Source organism: Puntigrus tetrazona, chromosome 1 (assembly GCF_018831695.1).
Source record: "Puntigrus tetrazona isolate hp1 chromosome 1, ASM1883169v1, whole genome shotgun sequence".
In the NCBI taxonomy this organism is placed as follows: Eukaryota; Metazoa; Chordata; class Actinopteri; order Cypriniformes; family Cyprinidae; genus Puntigrus; species Puntigrus tetrazona.
In genome coordinates this window covers 4,780,152-4,800,626 of record NC_056699.1, presented here as the reverse complement: position 1 = coordinate 4,800,626, position 20,475 = coordinate 4,780,152, and the positions used below count along the sequence as shown (strand labels likewise).

Below are 20,475 nucleotides of genomic sequence, written 5' to 3'. Positions count from 1 at the left end.
TCCCCTCGTGGAGATTCAACGCACTCAAAAATATTGGAGCATCAACTTTTTATGGCAAATTATTATGGAAGTTTTTTAAACCATACTATGTGAAGACCGCTCACCATTACACGCCCTCTCCTCAATTCACATCCATAAATCATATGTATAAAATTCATATCTATAAGGCAAGCAATACAAGGGCAGGGTTATTATAGTTAACTAAAACTGTGTAAACCTTTTCATTACTGTAAATGAACATTAACTGAAATGTTATTTGCAAAAGAATTTATTTTATTTTATTTGAACTTCATGTACTAAAATAATAAAATAATTAAAACATCGAATATAGATCTTAGAAAATGCCAAAAACACAAACAAAACGTTGTAAAAAAAAATCTAAATTAAATATTAATTAATAAATATAGCAGCTTAACTGTACAAAAAACTGCTGTATAACTGTAAAATAATAATAATAATAATAATAATAATAATAACAATCTCAAAGGTGCTAAAAAGACTGAACTGTGGTCAAGTTATGACTAGGAGTTGAACACTAGATTTGTTGAAATCTCTTGTTGAAATTAGTTTGTGTGTTTTGGTGTGTGTTATATGTTTAGAAATCGCTTACAATTTTGCTTCAGAATATTTTCTCGCCATGGGTGGAAATTAATTTGCTCGGACGAATATCACACGGTGAGAGGTCCATAGACACCATCTATCTGAATATGAGATACGGAGATGTTGCTTGAGTCTAGCAGGAAGTGACAGATGCGTGCTGTCAAACCGACAGTCAAAGTGTCATTCTCCCAGCGAATCGCCGGCCGTTTTGATTGATGTGCGCTTTATGGAAGACGCCATCTGCAGCTTGGACACATGCCACTCAAAACGGTAGCGAGAACTTACAGTTTGGTCAGCTGTGTAAAACATAACGCATATATGATTTTAAAAGGCAGAATGACAAGACTTGTGCCTGAAAATGTGCTCATCACCTCACTGACACCGGGGGAAAAAAATGTTTGACAACTTTCAACTGTTTTGATAAGAAGAGCGATGTGTGAGCATATTGGTTTTCTGTGGTGGTTTGCCATCTTGTAAATCTCTTTAACGATGATAAGAAAGAGAATGCCACTCATCCAGCCAAATTTTGGTTTATAAATTGGAGCAAACTGCTCTTTTTATTGATCGTCTTGTTTAAACATTTTCTATTACAATTGCTCCATGATACGATGTAAGTAATACTTGTATATCTAATCATTAGAGGTTAGAAGAAAACATCCAAATTTAGTATAAAACCACACTTTACTGTTAGTGTGACATGTTAAAGTAGAGATTTTAGTGATGAAAGTTACAAAAAACAACTGTAGTATGGCATTTTTAAGGTGTGTTTACCATAGTACTTTTGCGTTGCCAGATTGGCCGGAAGTTTGAACGCTTAACTGTAACTTTGTTTCAGTGGTCAATGCTTTGTGCTTAATATTTTCAGTTTGTCTGCTAGCTCTGTTAGTTTTGAGTTCTGTTGCTGCTAATGATTCAAGAGTATTTGAAATATAGCTTTACTTAATCGTTCAGTTTTCCGCTGGTTTGGAATTAGCATGATAATCCCCTTATACTGTGTTTTTGAGGCTAATTATAGTTACTGTATTTAATCCATCAAACCTCTCTTTCTCACTATGTAATTTATTGCTTCCTTTTTCCTTCATTTCTCCTTGTTCAAATCTCTTGTACGCTCGGTTGTGCTCTGTTTATCCTTGTTAATCGCCTAAAAGTCATTTAATGAAGCATAGTGGAAAATGCTTTTTCTCTTATTGGTATATACGCATTGAAGTATTTAATTCCTGTTTGGAACTTGCTTTTCTGCCAAGTAAATGGAGGTTTTGAGGCTTTTGTTAATACTGAGTTGATATATACTGTATAATATACAGTTATAATATAAAACAAATTCAGCTTTGGATCAAAGGAATTTGTATTGCATTCTAAAACATATTCAGATAGAAAAACAGGTCTTTTAAATTGTAATAAAATATTTCAATATATTACAGTTTTACTGTATTTTTGATCAAACTAATGCAGCTGAAGTTAATATGACAGACCTCTTTCAAAAATATTTAAATCTTCAAACCTTTGAACAGCAGTGTACAGTATGTGGAAATATTTAATGTAAAATAATACAGTGTTTTTTTTTTTTTGGGGTTTTGTAAGGCATAAAAAACATTTATCAGACAGGAACCAGAGATGGAGAATCTTAAAAGAGAGAGACCGATCCATTCCTGACAGTTTCACCTAATTAGAAAGATCCTTAAAAACCAGGCGAGGGAAAAGCCGGCATTAATATATGCAAACATAATGATCAGCTTAGCAGTACGTCCCCAGTTCCCATGGATCAGCCCGTCTGTCTGTGTGAAAATTGAGGTTTTGTCTGCTAAAATATGAGCCTCCGGTTTAGACTGATAAATTGCAACACTCAGTAAACTCGAGTCAATCGATAAACCGAGAGCTGGCAGCACAAAGCCTTTTTACAAAGACTGCTTCAGCATTGTAGGCTACATTATGGCGTAATTGGGTTTTAGATTTGTAATTACAGTGCATGCACAAGATTCTCATCAACATTCATGTCGTTTTGTCTCATTTCACACCGTCTTTGCCCTTAACGTTAGCTAGTAATTTCCACTGCAATTTTTAAGTCTCCCAAGAGCTACATAGACCATCTTAATCTCAGGTTAACAACCAAAGTAATGCTAATTCACTTTGCAAACTCAATTTAGACCGTATTAAACTGTTAGTATGCTACCTTGGGCTACATACCTCAACCTTATGCTGACAACTCTTGGAAGTGTAATCAGCTTCCAAGGGCATGTTTCGCATTTACCACGACAATCGAATCCACCTGAACGCTTCGGGCTTTAGGTAGATTGAGCCATCAGCTGGGTTTTCAAGACACATGGGCTGAATTACAAACTAGTCTCGGGAAACCTAGTGCGTAGCTAGTCCTTAGTCTCGCTTAACCAGAGTTTTGATGGTCCTGCTCGCAGCTTATTAGGGTCAAGAATCGAGGTTTAGGTTACACGGTTTGGAGGAGAACACATTAAAGATGGCAAGGAATAAAGTAATTTTTTGCAGTTTCATTGCAGCATTATAGTGTTTTTCTTTTGAAAAGTAAAAGATTAAAAAACTTGAATATTTAAGAAAAATGTTGTAAAAACTGAGAAATCATAAAATTAAAATGGAATGGAAAATGTTTTCATACATTTGACTTTTTATCACATAATTATTACATATATTTTATGTGAACTGTGACTGTCAATTTCAACTTAATTTTGATTTATCTCATAATTATGAGATGTATTTTCACAACACATCATTTTGAATTGTCATAATTTAAAACTTAAAACATATAAGATATTATGCATGTCATAATAATTATTTTCATTGTCAATTTCAGCAATTTGCATGCCAAAATTACGACTTAATTGAATTGCTACTTTTAATCTCGTAGATATGATTTAATATGTAAACATCTTGACTTTCCATCTTATAACGATGTTATGCTATATCACAGTTTATGTCTCATAATTATGATTTAGAATATAATTTAGACTTCTTGATTACTTAAGTGCCTTTTTATCTCATAATTATGACTTTCAGTTTCAGCCTTTCATCTCGTAAGATTGATTTAGTAATGAAGTTGACTTTCCCTGACATGGACATGTGGTGGAAATGAGCTTCCGTAGTTGAAAACTCAATTGCCTTATGATTTAAATCAGACCTTATTGGGCGCACTTGAAAGTGGCGTTAGAAGATTAAAAAAAATCACTGCTTAAGTTAAAATATTGCTGTATTTTAACTTGGTGTTATCTGCTGCTTTTATAACAATAAGTAGCTAATTGGTTCAGAAAGAAATCTTAATTCCTTATGCTTGTTTTAAGGAGATTGCATGTTATTTATTATGCTTTTACAGTGTTTCCTGAGGATACTGTAGTTAGCACGGTCAGTTTTCAGAAGGATGGGTTCACCCAGTATTGTACTGCGATGTAGAGCTCTGTGTTGCGTGATGACCAGCGCTGTGCTCACATGGATTGAGCAGGACTGCGGCACATTGATATTCAGGCCACGACTCCCTCTGGTTTTAATGAGAGTGCTTAAGGGCAAGGCAGAGCTAGCATGCCAGCTGCCGGTATTAGATCGCTCCAGCCTAATGAGATAAATACAGTCATTAGTGCGTGTGTGGGGCTGGGAAATGGAGTACTATTGAGGCATAACGCACAGGAGACGCAGCGAGAGGATGCTGGATCCAGCCGGACCCTTCAATCGCTCGTGGGCCAGTGTTTGGATCATGTAGTCACGGCTTATCTTGAGCAAACATGCAAGTACATTATGTCAGTAAACTGAAGCCTCGGGCGATATCTGTGTCAAATTAAAAAGACATTTAGAAATCTTGGGGAGCTGAGGTTTGCGATTATTCCTGACTGGAGTGTGTGTTTGTGGAAATATAATTGAATTCTCTATTGTTAACAGATGTTGTGCTGTCGACGTTATTATTTAGATGTATGTTTATCGGGTGAATATCATTGAAAATGTCAAAATGGGGGGGTTTTGTAATAAAAAAGTATATTTTCATAATGAAGTTAAGTCTATTTTAGGACCGTTACGAATTTTTGCATTGTGTCGTAACAATTAAGCGAATTTTACAAAATTATATAAAAGTAAAATGCACTCTCTAAATGCAAAAATAAAAAAAAGTGATCATGTTGCTTTATTCATCATTCGGTTTTTTGGATTTCATGTTGATAATGTAGTAAACCAGAAAGCTGCTTCTTTTCACATCTGACACTGATGTTTCATTACGGCCTCAATGTCCAGAGATCATGTGATCATCTCACTCACGCTCTCATTATTAGCTTTATTCTTGATATAACCTTTTCCTCTTCTGTCTTTATCTGCCTGTCAGCGAGGAGACCCCGTCTGACCTCAGATCAGTGCACAAGAATATGTGAGTTTCTGAAGGTTTGGGGTGGAGATGGGATCGTAAAATCACTGCAGGGCATTGGACACTGATACTGCTTGGTTTTGCAGGCGCGTGTGTGTGTGTGTGTGCGCGTGTGTGTTTGCAGGCTGGTACATGGGGAACCAATCATTAGAATTTCTACAGCAAATTCTGCTTTGGTACTTGGAACTGCAAGGAAACTGTTGAGTCACAAAATATGAAAACATATCATGCTCTCTCTTTTTTTTTTACTCTTGCTATCTTCAAACTCTCATCCAGGTTCGGGAGAAAAAACAAATCCAAGGCTAAAGAACTGGGTGCTTTGAGCGAAGAAGAGGTGGACAAGAGTGAACCTGAGATGTTTCTGTCCAAGTACGTTACCACTCATGTGACGCGTGTTGTTTAATCCACAAAGTTTAATTATAAAATAGGAAATGTACAAATTGATCTGTGAAAATTCTGAATTCTTGATAATTCGCCCATTGGTTTAATTGGTGGTTGTCTTATAAACACATTAAAACTAGTGCTGTCAAATGATTAATCACATGTATGTGTACGTGTGTGTGTGTGTGTGTGTGTGTGTGTGTGTGTGTGTGTGTGTGTACGCATATATTTAAGAAAAATATTCTATGTTGAGATAAATCTTCGACTCTAGTCGGTACTTCTTTATGTAAGATATTTCTTACTTATTCTGTTTATGTGATGTTAAGTCAGTGGATTTTTATTTTTAATATTTCTAAAACTATAACATAATATTTTTGTTAGAAAAACCCAGCAGTCTGTTTCAAAGGACATGTGATAACCCTTGGGGGTTAGTAGTTTATTGCGTAATTAAAATTTTTGGGTGAAATATTCCTTGAAATTAGGTGTATTTGAAAAGCTGGGAAATGTAAAAAAGTGTGTGGCTCCAGGAACCTGTTATGGAGTGGGGAATGATGTATTGCAAGCATGTAGTAAAAAATAGCAAGGGTTTGTGCAAGTAACACCAAATTTATTATCGGTCTATAATCACCCAGCTATTTCTGCTCTGTCCAACAAACACTTCAAGCTTATGTGCCTAGTCATCCAAGATATTTTGAAGAACATGTTTTTAATTCCACAGAAGTGAAAGGAACAGCCCTGCTCTTGACCGTGCCATCTTCCCGGATGTCGAAGACGATGACCTAGATCCCAACTACGCTCGAATCAACAATTTCAGAGAGCCTCCCTCCTCCGGTCACTCCCCCTATCCACCTGGAACTCCCACCCATAACTACTCTCAGCCTGCAGTCCCCGCCCCCAACAGAGAGCTGCCCAATGAGGACGCGCTAGAGGGGCTTTATGCAAAAGTGAACAAGCAAAGAACCGGCCCCCCAAAGACTGACAGGTGAGAATCAGTGTTTTATGATTACCTTCCATGAAATGCCAACTATTGTTTCATTTGGTTTTGTTTTTTGTGTCTGTTTGGTTTGTTTTTTGTTTTTGTTTTTTCAGTGTGATTTGGTTTGTTTGTTTGACTTTTTTTTTAGGTTTTGTTTTGTTTTGTTTTGTTTTTGACCAGTACAGATTATGTTTGCAATAACCAGTAACAGAATCATTTTTCAAATCTTATTTTTTTAAATAATTTAAATATTTAAAAATGAATTAAATAATAATAAAAATATTATGCTAAAACAAAGCACATCAAATTAACAGTAAAAAATAGCACAATAGTCATTATTGTTTATATATATATAAAATAATAATCAATATTAATAAATACTATTAGTATTTTTATTACTATTCAATATTTGCAATATATTTTATGTTTGATTTTTGTAGTATGATACAACTGTACAATTATTATTATTATTATTATTATTATTATTATTATTATTAATTTTAAATTTTATTTTTAAATATCATTATTATTCATAAAATTGATTATCTCTTATCTGCTGTTGGCAAATTACTACTACTACTACTGCTTTTTTCCTCTTTTTTGTTAACTATTATCTAATAGGTATTCATTAACCAGTAGCAGAACCTTTTTTATTTTATTTTTATTTTCTCAATTTCAATTGGACCGTTGTTAGATTAGTAACTCTAAAACAATAATAATAATAATAATTCACTCATTAAATCACTTAATAAGTAACTTAATTTCGTAAAAATTCGCTCCTTATTAGATTACAGTAAAAGAATAATAATGATGATAATGGTGCACTCCTTAACTCACAATGTCCTTGTGATAGTCCTACTGTGAAAGTAAATCAATTGAAGTTATAGTACTTGTTGAAGCTGATATCAAGAAAAGATGTTGTTTTGGCACTCTACATGCAGCATACCAAACATTTCAGTCACATCTATAACAAACGCTTTGGCCTTTTAGTGGAATCAAGCTGAAGTATTGACAGACGGGCATGTGAAGTCATTTGTGATTTACTGTGTAGCTGTACAGACTGTATATACAGAGGGAATGTACGTCTCACTGGTGAGTTTTTAGTCCGGGTTGAGTGGTCCCAACGACCGAGAGCATTGATTTGTTGTCTGGCGGTAATTATGCGTGAGTGTTGCAGTGTCCGTGGGGACCGTGTTCATTCTTGCTCTCGTCCTACCATCGATTCGCACAAGATTATCTTCCGTGTGCTGCGCTGTCCATCGAGCTCAGAAGAGCTGTAATCCCATCACACACACACACACACACACGCACACACACACACACACACACACACACACACACACACACACACACACGCACGCACACACACTCGCCCTCGGGTCTGGATACCTTCTGCATTTACTGTTTGTTCTGTGCAAAAGTACACCATGGGAAAATGTTTCAGACAAAATACTATAGCTACTACAGTACTACTACTGTAAAAAATCATGATAAATGATCCAAACCACGTAAATGGTTTCTTTTTTGATGAAACCACTAAATCACAGACGGTTTATGATAAGTTTTTGTAAGAGCTTTCTCTTATACGTCAAAGAAAAGAGAGATGACTTTTTCTTAATGTTTGTTGGATTTCCCAACTGCTTTGTATATATCAGACCAATTTTAATTGCTTCCTTTTCTTTCTTTTCTTTTTTTAATACCATAAGCTGAAGGATTTATGTGGAAAGTTTTACCATATCATCTGTGGTTTTTACGAGCCATAGATGATATGGTAAAAGTTTCCAACACTAAACCATAGTTCCTATAAATATTGTCCCTACTGTAATTTTATCAGAGCATAGCTTTCAGGAAAAAAGACCAAAAATATTATTATTTATTATTATTATTAGTAGTAGTAGTAGTAGTAGTAGTAGTAGTATTATTGCTTTCTTTCTTATTTTCATAATTAAAAATGTATGACAAATCTCTCCGTTTTTATTTATTTTGTTATAGGTGTATTGCTTTCTGTTTATTATTGTTATTTGAATTTTATTTTATAGATGCATAGCTGTAAAAAAATCTTCAACTATAACACCAACAATAATAATAATAATATTATAATTAACATTATGATCTTATTTTCATAATTAAAATGACTATACGTGTTATTTTTTTTTATATTAGTTATGAAGGCAAATTGTCTTTCTTGAGCATCCATCATGAAGGACTCACTGGAGTATACTAATGTGACGGTTTGGGTGCTATCAAAGAAGAAAGTGTGAGGAGTGTCTCGTATGAATAGAAAACATCGGTCGAGAGTGTGTGCGCGCACTAGTCTTAATTTCCATGTCAGAGAGCAAATAAGAGAGAAAGATAGCGGGAAAGAGACGGTCAATTAACCACAAAGTAACAGCCAGACAGATACGCAAAGCCCCCTCCTCATCTCACTGTCTCGCTTTCTCCAAGTGCTGATGTCTCATCTACTTTAGCTGGGTACTTAATTACCATCCTCTCTCTCTCTCTCGTGTCGCCTGGCTGCTCCTAACAGCCCTTTGTTCTTGCTGGCATTTTGTGCATAATAGATGTGACTAATAAATGTTAGTGCTGATCAAACATGGAAAATAGAGCCTCGCTTTCCTTGTTTAGGAGAGTTTGAGCGCCGCACGGCCGTTTTTCAGCAGAAATGCTGACACAGAGTCAGTGGCGGCCAACAAAGCTGGACCGGGCTCCAGATATTTGGACGGCATCCAGAGCTGAGGAATGGGCTTAATCGAACTAATGGCCCACCAGCCGTGTGCTGTGGCCAACTCTAATTCTTTGAAGAAACTGCTGTTTCTTAACACCTTTCCTCCGCTTCTGCGTTGTTCTCCATCATGCTGGGCCAGTAAACACTGTTAAGATGGATCTGTAGCCATTTTGCTCGTGTACCGTTTCTACATCTTCCTGTTAAATTAGTGGTCAGGCAGAAGAGTTTTAACCACGAAATCCTAGTTCCTACATGGCAAATTATAAATTATTACAGGCATATTTTATTTATTTAATTTTTGAAATTTAAAAAACTGGCTATGAATTTAAGCTATGAAGTTTTCATAAGTATCTGATGAAAATAAACTTTAAAATGTAGTAGTGGTGGTAAATATTTATTATTATTATTTACCAATACCACTGCTACTACTGTTAATATGTATTATTATTCTTAAAGCTGTCAAATGGTTAATCGCAATTAATATTAATATTTGTATGTATCCTCATGTCTATATTTATATTCATAGATTTTTTATTATAATTGTAATGTATAAAAATGAAATTTCTCTGAAATTTAAAAATTGTGTTTATATATATATATATATATATATATATATATATATATTTATATATATATATATATATATATATATATATATATATATATATATATATATATATATATATATTATATTTATATATATATATATATATATATATATATATATATATATATATATATATATATATATATATGCATGTGTGTGTGTGTGTGTATATATATGTGTATATATAATATACACATACACACACACATACACACACACATTATATATATATATAATCAGTGTAAGATGCATGTACATATTTTCAAAATATATACTGTACGTGTATGCATGATAAATATACACGGATATATACACACATATATTATATAAACGAAAACCTCTATTTTGGATTAGATTAATCATGCTTAATCATTGCCCAGCACCATAATAATATGATATTAAAGACATTTTGGAAATTTTGGGAAATTTTGAAAAAATGGTGTAAGGGGACTAAAGTGCGACAATATTTAAACCATAATCTTGACCCTTCAGCTGTATTTTCAAGTTGTGTATCCAGTCAATCAAAGGACTGAATGAAAAGCTCTTTGTATCTCATTTCCACAAGCATTTCTTGCGGTGATCTTGTGACCACACATATCTCTGACAGCCCTATCAAGACAGAGCAAGACTGCGTAATTGAACATCGGACATATTCATTAAGGCCTCGGTGGCAGGTGTGTTTAGAAAAGGGTGTCATTTCTGATTACAGGCCTGTGTGGTGGCGTCCAGCTGGAAAAGATGGCAGCCTGTTGTCAGATCTCATTATACAGCACGTCCTGCACAAATAAGATATAGAGACGTATAGAGATGAAGAGGAGAGAAGTGTGCGTCACAGTTTCTAGCATTACCTGCGTGTCAATATCTATTCATTCAAGGATTATTTGGCCACTTGTGGACAGCTTCACCGTCAGATTGTGAATTAATTTCCTCGTCTGCATTATCATATTCATTAGTTAGTGAAAACCGATCCGAGACCAACCTTCCTTATCAGAGACTGGAAATATGTTTGTGTATGTTTGTGCTTTATAAAGCATGCATAAAAGATGTATATGTTTAATAAAAAGATGTTTACAAGCATTTTGGCGAATTAACATGTTGATACAAAATGTAATTAATGTGCCGGTTTATCTGTTATTTTACATTAAAAAACATATTTTATTCAATCAGATTTGTTAGATTTAAGAAAAAAATGAACTCTTGCAAATATATATATAGATTATAGGTATAAAGTATAGGTTATATGCAAACACCAAAACAACTGACGCAGCATCCGACATTTTATTGTCTCCTGTACAAAGGCTTCAAACGTGGCTTACTCAAATAATAATGTTTCATTATCATTTTCATTACATAATCCAATTTGACAAATAATTAGAAAAGAGAAGTGTAATTTATTAATTTATTTGCACATATAATTAGAACTGAATATATAACTAAATATGTAGTAAAATAAATAAATTCAAGTAATTGCGTATGTAATTGTAATTTAACTATAAATTAAATGTATGTAATTCATTATTTATTTAATAATGTTCATCTAACATGTATTTTTTTTATTCTCTCCAGAAATGTTTAAATGAATTGTTTGGTATCTGAACAATATTTTAAAGATTCGGCTAATAACGTATTTAATATATCAATCAAAAAGTTTTATAACAATCATTTTTGCAAATCTGATTTTAAATAGATATTTTACATTATATTTAACACACACAAAGTTTAAATATTTAGATATTTATAAATATATATTTAAAGATGTTTCTGTAAAATATCAAAAAGCGTGGGTGAACAAGAAAATGTGAAAAAAGTGAAAAAATTAATTTTCTTAACAAATTTAGTGTGAAGAGGGTAAAATTAAATGTAAAAATAATTATAATAATTTATTAAAATAGAATTTTTGCTAAATTAGCTGTGAAGAGGATAAAATAAACTAAAATGTAAAATAAAATAAAATGTAGGGTAAAAAACCTGGCGAGTGATGGCAAAACCCGCTCACATTCATGAGTAGAGCTCATACACGCTCAGCTAGCACTGTGTTTGGTTGCTCAACACGAGCACTAATTAGCTTTACTCAGATGTAACATAAACGGGTAAATCTCAGCTGGAAACAGCCCCGGTCTGTGATGATGATCTCAGATTGCTCTGTTTGTCTAATTCTCTGTCTCAGAGAGGGAAAGGTAATATCTCCGGCTTTACTCCCTATCATAATACACTAAATGAACCGGCGATGACAGCTGCTCTTCAGCCGCTCTCTCGTTTGTGTTTGTGTGTGTGTGTGCGTTTAACCATCAGTATAAATGTGTAGCATTTTTCTATGCACTGTATTGTGTTTTCCCTCTAAAGCACTTTAGGTCGGGCTCCAGTCCTGTAACTAATATGAATATGATGCATACATGCTCGACGGGAGCTAATTAAACATTGATAGTGTTTCTCATTCAGAGGGTCATGTGGACTCTCAATCAAAATGGCAGCTCTAATTGCGTTCTGTGGGATTAGATAATGGATGCCGTTCCTGCTCCGCTTGTCCTCCGCCAGCTGCTGGAGTGCCATAGATCGCTGCCTCTAGTTTTCTCAATTATTTTGAAGTTGGCAGCATCTGTGGAAGAAGTTTCTAAAAAGTTATGTAACTTATGTAAGATCAGTGTAATGTTCCTTTTGTACAGCTGCGTGTTTTTTTTTTTCTTCGTGTTTTGGTCATTTTTCATAGCACTACCTGGTTAATTCAAATGCTCAGAAAAAGTCTGATTTATTTAATCGCATGTAATTAAATATGCAGTAATATAACTGTTTTCTATTATTTTAAGTGCATTTAATTAATTACATATATCATTACATATATTTAATACATTAATCATTGATTATATCTGGAATGAATATATATATATATATATATATATATATATATATATATATATATATATATATATATATATATATATATATATATATATGAAAATATAAAAAGATATTAAATTTAATAATATTTATTTTATTGCACGTCTTTACATATTGTAAGTATATGTAATTTAATGGTGCTGTAGAGAGCAGTTTTTTTATTTTTATATATTTTTCCTTTTTTCTTTCTCTGTATGGTTAAGTGGTGCTGTACTATTGAGTTGAAGTAAAAGTTGAAGCTGCTTAAATGTTGATTTTCTAATGCTAGTTCTGCTCTGAATCAATAGATGCCCTTAGGTTACATCTGTGTTTATGGGGCTTACAGATGGATAATTTAATGCACTGAATTTTACATCAAGTGCAGTTTATTTTAGCTGCATATGATTTAGAAATCTGACAAACCGAGTTGCATATTAAACACTCTTCAAACAAAACACTTTTCAAGCTGAGACAGATTTACTGTAGTATAAATGATTGCTGCTTTTGCTGAGGTGAATTATATTTGCTATTAAATTTCCCCTTTTTTTTCAATCAAACATTTGTTTATTTTTCATCTCATTTTAATTTTCATGTTCAAATATTGTAATGATTGACGTTATATTATAGCTTTTAATTAGAACTGTTAAATGATTCATCGCGATTGATCATATTCAAAATAAATGTTTTTGTTTCTGTAATATATTTTTGTATGTTTATTATTATGTGTATGTAAATACACACATATATTTACTAAGTATTTACATGCACATTTACATACACTTTTATATTTTATATTTTATATATATATATATATATATAAATATATTTATATATATATAATAAATATGCATAATAAATATGTAAAAAAAAAAAATTTTTGATATGAATAATGGCTATTAATCGCTATTAATAATTTTATTTATATTTTCTATTTTCATGTTAATTCCAGTTTTTAAATCTCTAAGCTTACATGATTTCATTTTTTTGTTTCATTATGTGTTACTTTTTTTTTATGGTTTTAGTTTTAGTCATCTCTGATTACAATTAAGCAGCTTTCACACGTTCATTAAAAATTTTTGCATGTTAAAAAATAAATACGATGTCCCATTGTGTCAATCATGTTTATACATTGCCTTTGAAACTTTTGGCTGTCATAAAAAAAAAAAAAAAAAAAAATTAAATCAGGTTTTTTTTTTTGTTTGTTTTTTTTGGGATGACCAAAAAAATGCATACGAAAATTTCAGACAGCGTCTCTTATCTGTCTTGTTTCTCCATCTGTGTGTTGCAGTAATGAAGATCGATTGCAGCAAATCAGGAACCAGCTTCAGCAGGTGAGACCGGCTCCATCCTACGACGACCTGAGCGCCCGAAGACGGCCGGAGTACGACCCTTCACGAGTGAGTGCCCTCTCTTTCCTCCTTTCTCTGCTGCCAGACAGGAAGTGACAGACTGAGGTCTGGCTGCTTTCTCAGGCACTGATTCAAAGCTCAGATTATCGGGGTTCATCTCATGCTGTGTTTCGGGCCAGATCTAAAGTACTCAGACTAATCTGTTCATCTGCTGAGACTCAGCGGGGATCTGCTCGCTGCACAGCACTATTTTCCTGCTCACTGGAATAATTATTATAATGTGATCATTATAATTATCTACTTTTTTTTTTGTCTTTAATACTACAAACCTAACGCCATATTTTGTTAGCTACCACATGGTTTTGTTGTATTACAAAATGGAACATCCTATAAAATTTCCAGGAAGTGACATCATTTGCGCCCTTTCTGCAGCAGGATGGGTAAATAATCCCATTCCGCATACTTTTTTAACTGCATACACAGTCAGCCCTATTACTGAATGTATTATAAAATCAAACTAATGTTTATTTAATTTATGGTATTTTTTAAAAAAAGAATATACACTGCCGTTCAAAAGTTTGGGATCAGTAAGATTACATTTTTTTTTTTAAATTGAGGCTCTTAAGCTCTTCAATGCTGCATTTATTTGATCAAAAATAGATGTTAAAATATAAAAAATATATAAAATATAAAAATTATATTGTGTCTTATTATTAGGATGTAAAATAACATTTTTTTTTATTTTAATATACAATTTAATATAATATATAATTTAATATACTTTATTCCTGTGATGCAAAGCTGAATTTTCAGAATCAATACTCCAGTCCTCGGTGTCAGATTATTTTTCAGATTTTTGGAACCTGCAATACCCAGATTTTTTTAATGAATAAAAAGTTAAAAATAATACCATTTATTTTAAATAGCCTGGGGTCAGTACATTTTTTCTTTTTAAATTAAAAAAGAAAAAAAATATTGCATAAGGACAATAAATTGATTTTAGATTGTTTGAAAAAAATATATACACACACGCAGTTTTTTCAGGCAGACATTGCAAACAAATCCTATACTGCTTTTCCATTTTTTCCATTTCTTGTGATCCTCCTTTCAGTTTTTACTTCAGTCTTTGTTAAAAAGTACATTTATTTTTGAGCGTTTCAAGCCCAGTTTTCGACTTACTCGCGATATATTTAGAAGTGCACTCAGACATTATTGTGTTAAAATGAAACTGCATGCTTCTGTGAATTCTTCTTTGAGAACTTCAGACTCAACATTGAGTCGCTCTTTTACCCTTTAATCATGCCCCTTCTGCTCTGCCCTGCAAACTATATCACAACCTCTCATTTCCATATATCCCCCTTTCTGTTCCAACCCCTTTGTGTCTTTTTTTGGAGTAGTTTTTCAGTGAAATTGAAGGTTTGTGATATTCGCAGTATATGCTCTGCGTGAGCCCAGATGTATTTTTAGATCCTAATGTTGTCTAGTTAGCATGTTCTCTAGGTAGTAGTTTGTGTGGGTGTGTGTCTGCATCGCCCAGAGCTTTAAGTGATCTGACCCGTCCCTGGACATCCTGCGCCTACACGCTGCACCGCCGGGCACACATGCAATAATCCTCCGAGTGCCCCATCACTTCTTCTTTTTTTTCATCCATATGACAACAGCACATCTTTAGTATAATCTTGGTCTTAATTTGCAAACCGAAGGCTGACACTCGGTTAATAAATAACTAAAATAGCATTAATAAATAACTCTTCGGATCATTAAGGAAGCAAGATATGCATATCTCACCGTCTGATCCGTGCATTTGTCTCATTTGGTGGCCTCCTCTTACTGCATTATGGGAGTCTGTCATTCATGCTGATGAGTTTCATTAGCACTCTCTTTCCAGCCATAAATATAAGACAGGCCACAAAGATTATTTATCTTTCCACAGCAATAGTTATAGATATTTTAATATACTCCGGAGTTAATTTAACTACAGTAATGAAACCAAAACAATAGACAATTGCACAGCCTGTTTCTTATTTATTCTTTTTTTTGTGATCAATATTTTATTAAACACAGAATTGTAAACACTTCTTTGTTACAGCAAATATATATATATATATATATATATATATATATATATATATATATATATATATATATATATATATATAAAGAAAATAAAAATTATACATAAAATAAAAGAAAATACAATATCATTTATAACGTTGTTGAGACCATTTACATCATGTTTTATTATCTATTCTAATATAAGATGAATAATGATAATCATATTCGAAGGAATAGTTCAACTATATTTGCCTATTCTCTTAAAGGGTTCTTACAACAGTTGTAATCAAATTACTTTACTATTATTTATATCCTTTTACAGTATTATCTTTTTTATTTCCTTAGTTTTTGGTTTATTGTTATTTTGGATTAATTTTTAGTGTTTATTCAATTATTTAGACTTTTAAATATTTTTGAAATATATATTTCTGTGTAGTTTTATAAAAATATTTATTTTGATTTCATTCTTAGTTTAGGATTTTTAGGACTTACCTTAAACTTAAACCTTAAACCTTAAAACTTAAACTAGCGGCAGCGCAAATGATGACAAAATGTTCATATTTTGGGTGAACTATACCTTTTTGTGTTAAAGTGGTTTTGATAACACTTCCTCTGCTCGCTACCTTTTAATGGTTTTTGCACTCTTGTGGCACAGTGCATAAAAGTATAATAAAAGGCAAATGGGGAATCGAACATGAAGTTATGAAAATGCTACCATGAGAGACATGAGATTTATTATGCATGAAAGACAAGAAAATGTGAATAGAAACCTGCTGAAACAGTAGGAAAAACTAAGACAAAACCACCGAAATGAGAAAATTGTACAATTATGCACAAATCCCTCCTAGAGATCACAAGGTATGAAAATGGCAAGGGTGACAGTCATCCGTTCTCTTCTGGCCACTTTAAAACAAAAACTCAATCTAAATTGGAACCAAGGCTTTTTTTCAGGAGCACTTATAGGATCCCTGAACTCTGTCATTACATCGCCCGGAGCCACGCTCCCGTCCACCCAGATGTCCAGCACTTCATTTTCCAGATTGAAGGTTGTGTCCAGGGCTCAGCAAAGTTTACAATTATAGTTTATATGATTACACACATCTGCTAGAAAAGCCAACTTCATTGAGACTTTCCAGGAACGACTGAGTGAAAAATAGAAGCTCTGGTGCTGGAAAGAAAGTGACGCATCCAGTGTCTGATCTTCATCATGGAATACTTTTGTTTTTGTTAAATGATTGTAGGTTGAGTATGGAGTTGATTTTCATGGTTTTGCAATTTAGTAGATTCTTTGAAGATATGACATATCACGAGAATCTGACTTTTCCAGGTTTTAAGTGCTGTAGTCATGTCCCCAGTGCATCTGCCAAGCAAGGAAACATGAAAAAGAGTAACCCAGTAACTTTTAGTAAGCATTTTTCTGCAAGCGTCTGAAAAAAACAAGCGTGCGATCTCGCTTTCCTTTCTGATAAGCAGTGTGCAAACTCAAGCATTTTTGATGATTGTTTCTTTCCTGTCCGCTTGTTTTATCACTTTTTTTTTGTGGCAGTGGCATCAGGTATGCAATCATATTTCTCATTCGAGGCTGTATTACATCAATTCTGGCACCCAGCATTACAAGATGATAATTTAAGCTCCTTATGTAGCGGAATCTGTGTTGTTTTGAATGAGCCGCCTCCAGTCTTCTCTTTGTTTTGCATGCAGCCAGCGCTGACATAATTGTGACGCCGTTAGATTCGATTGGTCTGTTGCTTTCTGAGTGATGCGCGACCAGGCCAATCAGAAGAGCGACTCATGAATATTAATTAGACAGGCCAAAATCAATCTGCTCCTTAGAGAGGAGCTATATAACAATATATTGAGATGATTTTTGGTACTTACACCTGGGATATCAACACCTAAAATAAAACTCCAGAAAACGTACAATATTTAAATACCCAATCCAGTACCTTTATCTCTTGTCGATTTGCTCATACTATTTTGCAATTGTAATGCCTTGATTTATCTTGGAGCCACATTTAATGGTGACTGTAGAAGAGCAGCTCTACTATAAGGATTTAAAAATGTTTGCAATACATGAAGTCATTTCTTCATTGAGAAGTGGCAGTTTACTCCGAAATAGATGAATGAATATGTGAAATGAATAGAAGAAAGACGAATGGTTGCTGTCAGAATAACAGAAGAAATGGAGAAGGACGTTCAGGCCAACATAAGGACTAGCATGTGGCGTAGCCGCACACACACACAGATACACACACACACACACACACACACACACACGCTAACACAGCAGGGACTGTGGGGTATGATTCATTAACAACAGAAGAATTTAATTGGATTACAGACTGGTTTTCACAGACCTTGAGTCTGTCTGCTGTGTGTGTTATCTATGATCTCATACTCGCACAAAAGGGCTGAACCAGTAGAGAATTTTTGACCAGTGCTGGGAATAATTATTAATTCATTATTATTCTGAGCGTCACTGTTACTATTGCTAATATCACATATAAGGGTTGGTGATTTGAACAAAGCCCTGAAGTTGAAAAGTTGGGAGGGTTTCAACATACAAAAAGCCACATACTTCTCCCTTAAAACAAACACTTAGGCTGTGTTGGCCGATACTAATAAGATCATAGATACATTGCACATCTCTATTTTTACAAGTCATACTAATACTTTGAAATTGACTCAAAACCAGTGAGAAACGTGAAAAGCTGCTTGCAGTGACAGAGAGGAAACAGGACAGATGCAAGAAAAGAGACAGAAGGAGAGAGAGCGAGAAGATGGAAAATTAAGACGGTTGTCATTCTGATTGTTATCCTCTCTTCCTCGTAACAGAACAGCTTGAGACGAGCATCCTGGCCCTGTCAGGTCTAATTAAGCTAGCATCTGCATCTCCAAATGCTTGACGGGCAGCCGTGACGGCCAAGTGTAAAAAGATTGAGTGACGGCTACTAGGTGGCTCTCCGCAGAACCCGCAAATAATCCCAAATCCTTAAACCAGGTGCCTGGCATGTCAAAACATATCAACATGAGCTCTCTGAGACAGATTAAGAGTGAAGGAAAGCTGGAAAGGCAGGGATGGACAGGGAACAACGGGCCTTGATTCATCTTTGCTCTAGCAAGCAGGTCACACCTTCACGGGAGGTCAAACACGAGTGTTGCAGGAAGGCCAACTCATAGCACAAAGCCTCAGTCTTTGTTTGAGAGCAGGAAACGGTGGTCGGGAATCTGAATGAAGCCACTAAAACAAAAAGGAAAGAACTGTGGGAGAGAGCCATCGAGAGACCTCAAGGGAGAAATAAGCAAGGACAGAATAATAACCATGTCCCTGATTCTTTATTGGGACTTAAAAATGTTTTGCACTTTGGTTGAGGGTTATGGCAATTTAGGCGTAAGCAGTAAATGTGATTCATATAAAGCTTTTAATACAGTTTTGACTTTCCAAACATGTTCTACTCTTTATACAGTCAGACATTCCAGTGTCAGTGTGCATATTAGTGGTGGGATATCATATTGATACACTTGTAGGTGTCAACTCATTCATTTAACCAATTGTTCAAATACACTGAGAAGGAATACATTCAGGAGTGAAACACGTCTTTAAGAGTGAATCAATGAATCACTCAAAAAAAAATAAGGATTCATTCAGGAACAAATTTACTGAATCATTCAACAGATTTACTGAAACACATACTAGCAGCCACCTACGATACTCTACCAACCCCCTAGAAACCACCTACTGATAACTCTATTAATCCCTGTGCAACCGAGTAACTCAACCTAACAACCACTCAGAACATTCTATCAACACCCTAGAAGCCACCAATTAAAGGGCTACTCCACCCCCAATGACAATTATTTTTTGTCATTAATCACTTACCCCCATGTCATTCCAAACCCGTAAACTCGATGTTACAGTGGCAAATCATTAAAGTCATTATTTTAGTTTTCCTTGCATAAAAATATATTCTCATGCCATAATATTCCTATTGAACCGCTGATGGCAGATGGAGCATTCAGACGTCATCTTTCACACTTTTCTGCACCTTGGCAGTCGTGATTGTTTGGCAGTCAGTGGGACAGTCACAAGCCTCCCGGTTTTCATCAAAAATTTCTAAAATTGTGTTTCAAAGATGAACAAAAATTTTATGGGTTTTGAACGACATGGTGGTAAGTCATTAATGAAACTTTTTTTTCATTTTGGGGTGGAGTTACACCCACCTAGTAATGCTTAAGTAAAACACCCCAACAACCACACTTCCTAGCAACCATCTACATTTCATTCTGAAGCATGTGGGGCTTTGTATGGAATTATTATTCTATATAATGTATTCTAAAACATGTAGTTGTTGAAATGACCTGTTCGTATCATACCTAGTCAAATTACACAGTGTGTTATACATACAGTGGGTCGTGCATCACTCCGGTGCTAGATGGCAAAAGCAGCTCTCTTTCAGTGAGTTGAGCTCGGTACATGAGGAGGTCATGACCAGCCTCCTACAGCCTTGTGTCTAAATTACCCTCTCAAAATGGTTCCACCAT

The 20,475-nt window shown here is 34.2% G+C and overlaps 1 protein-coding gene across 2 annotated transcripts in view; it reads left to right on the top strand.

The window, feature by feature from the left end:
• The window catches only part of pard3ba (par-3 family cell polarity regulator beta a), a 131,602-nt gene that overhangs the window by 96,274 nt on the left and 14,853 nt on the right, over positions 1–20,475 (top strand). Inside the window, exons 19-22 of one of the 2 annotated variants that reach the window (XM_043240440.1) lie at positions 4,928–4,969; positions 5,243–5,335; positions 6,066–6,329; positions 13,818–13,926. In XM_043240440.1, coding sequence (XP_043096375.1) covers positions 4,928–4,969; positions 5,243–5,335; positions 6,066–6,329; positions 13,818–13,926 — 508 coding nt within the window. The remainder of the gene's footprint in view (positions 1–4,927; positions 4,970–5,242; positions 5,336–6,065; positions 6,330–13,817; positions 13,927–20,475) is intronic. The other variant, XM_043240448.1, reaches the window with a different exon arrangement.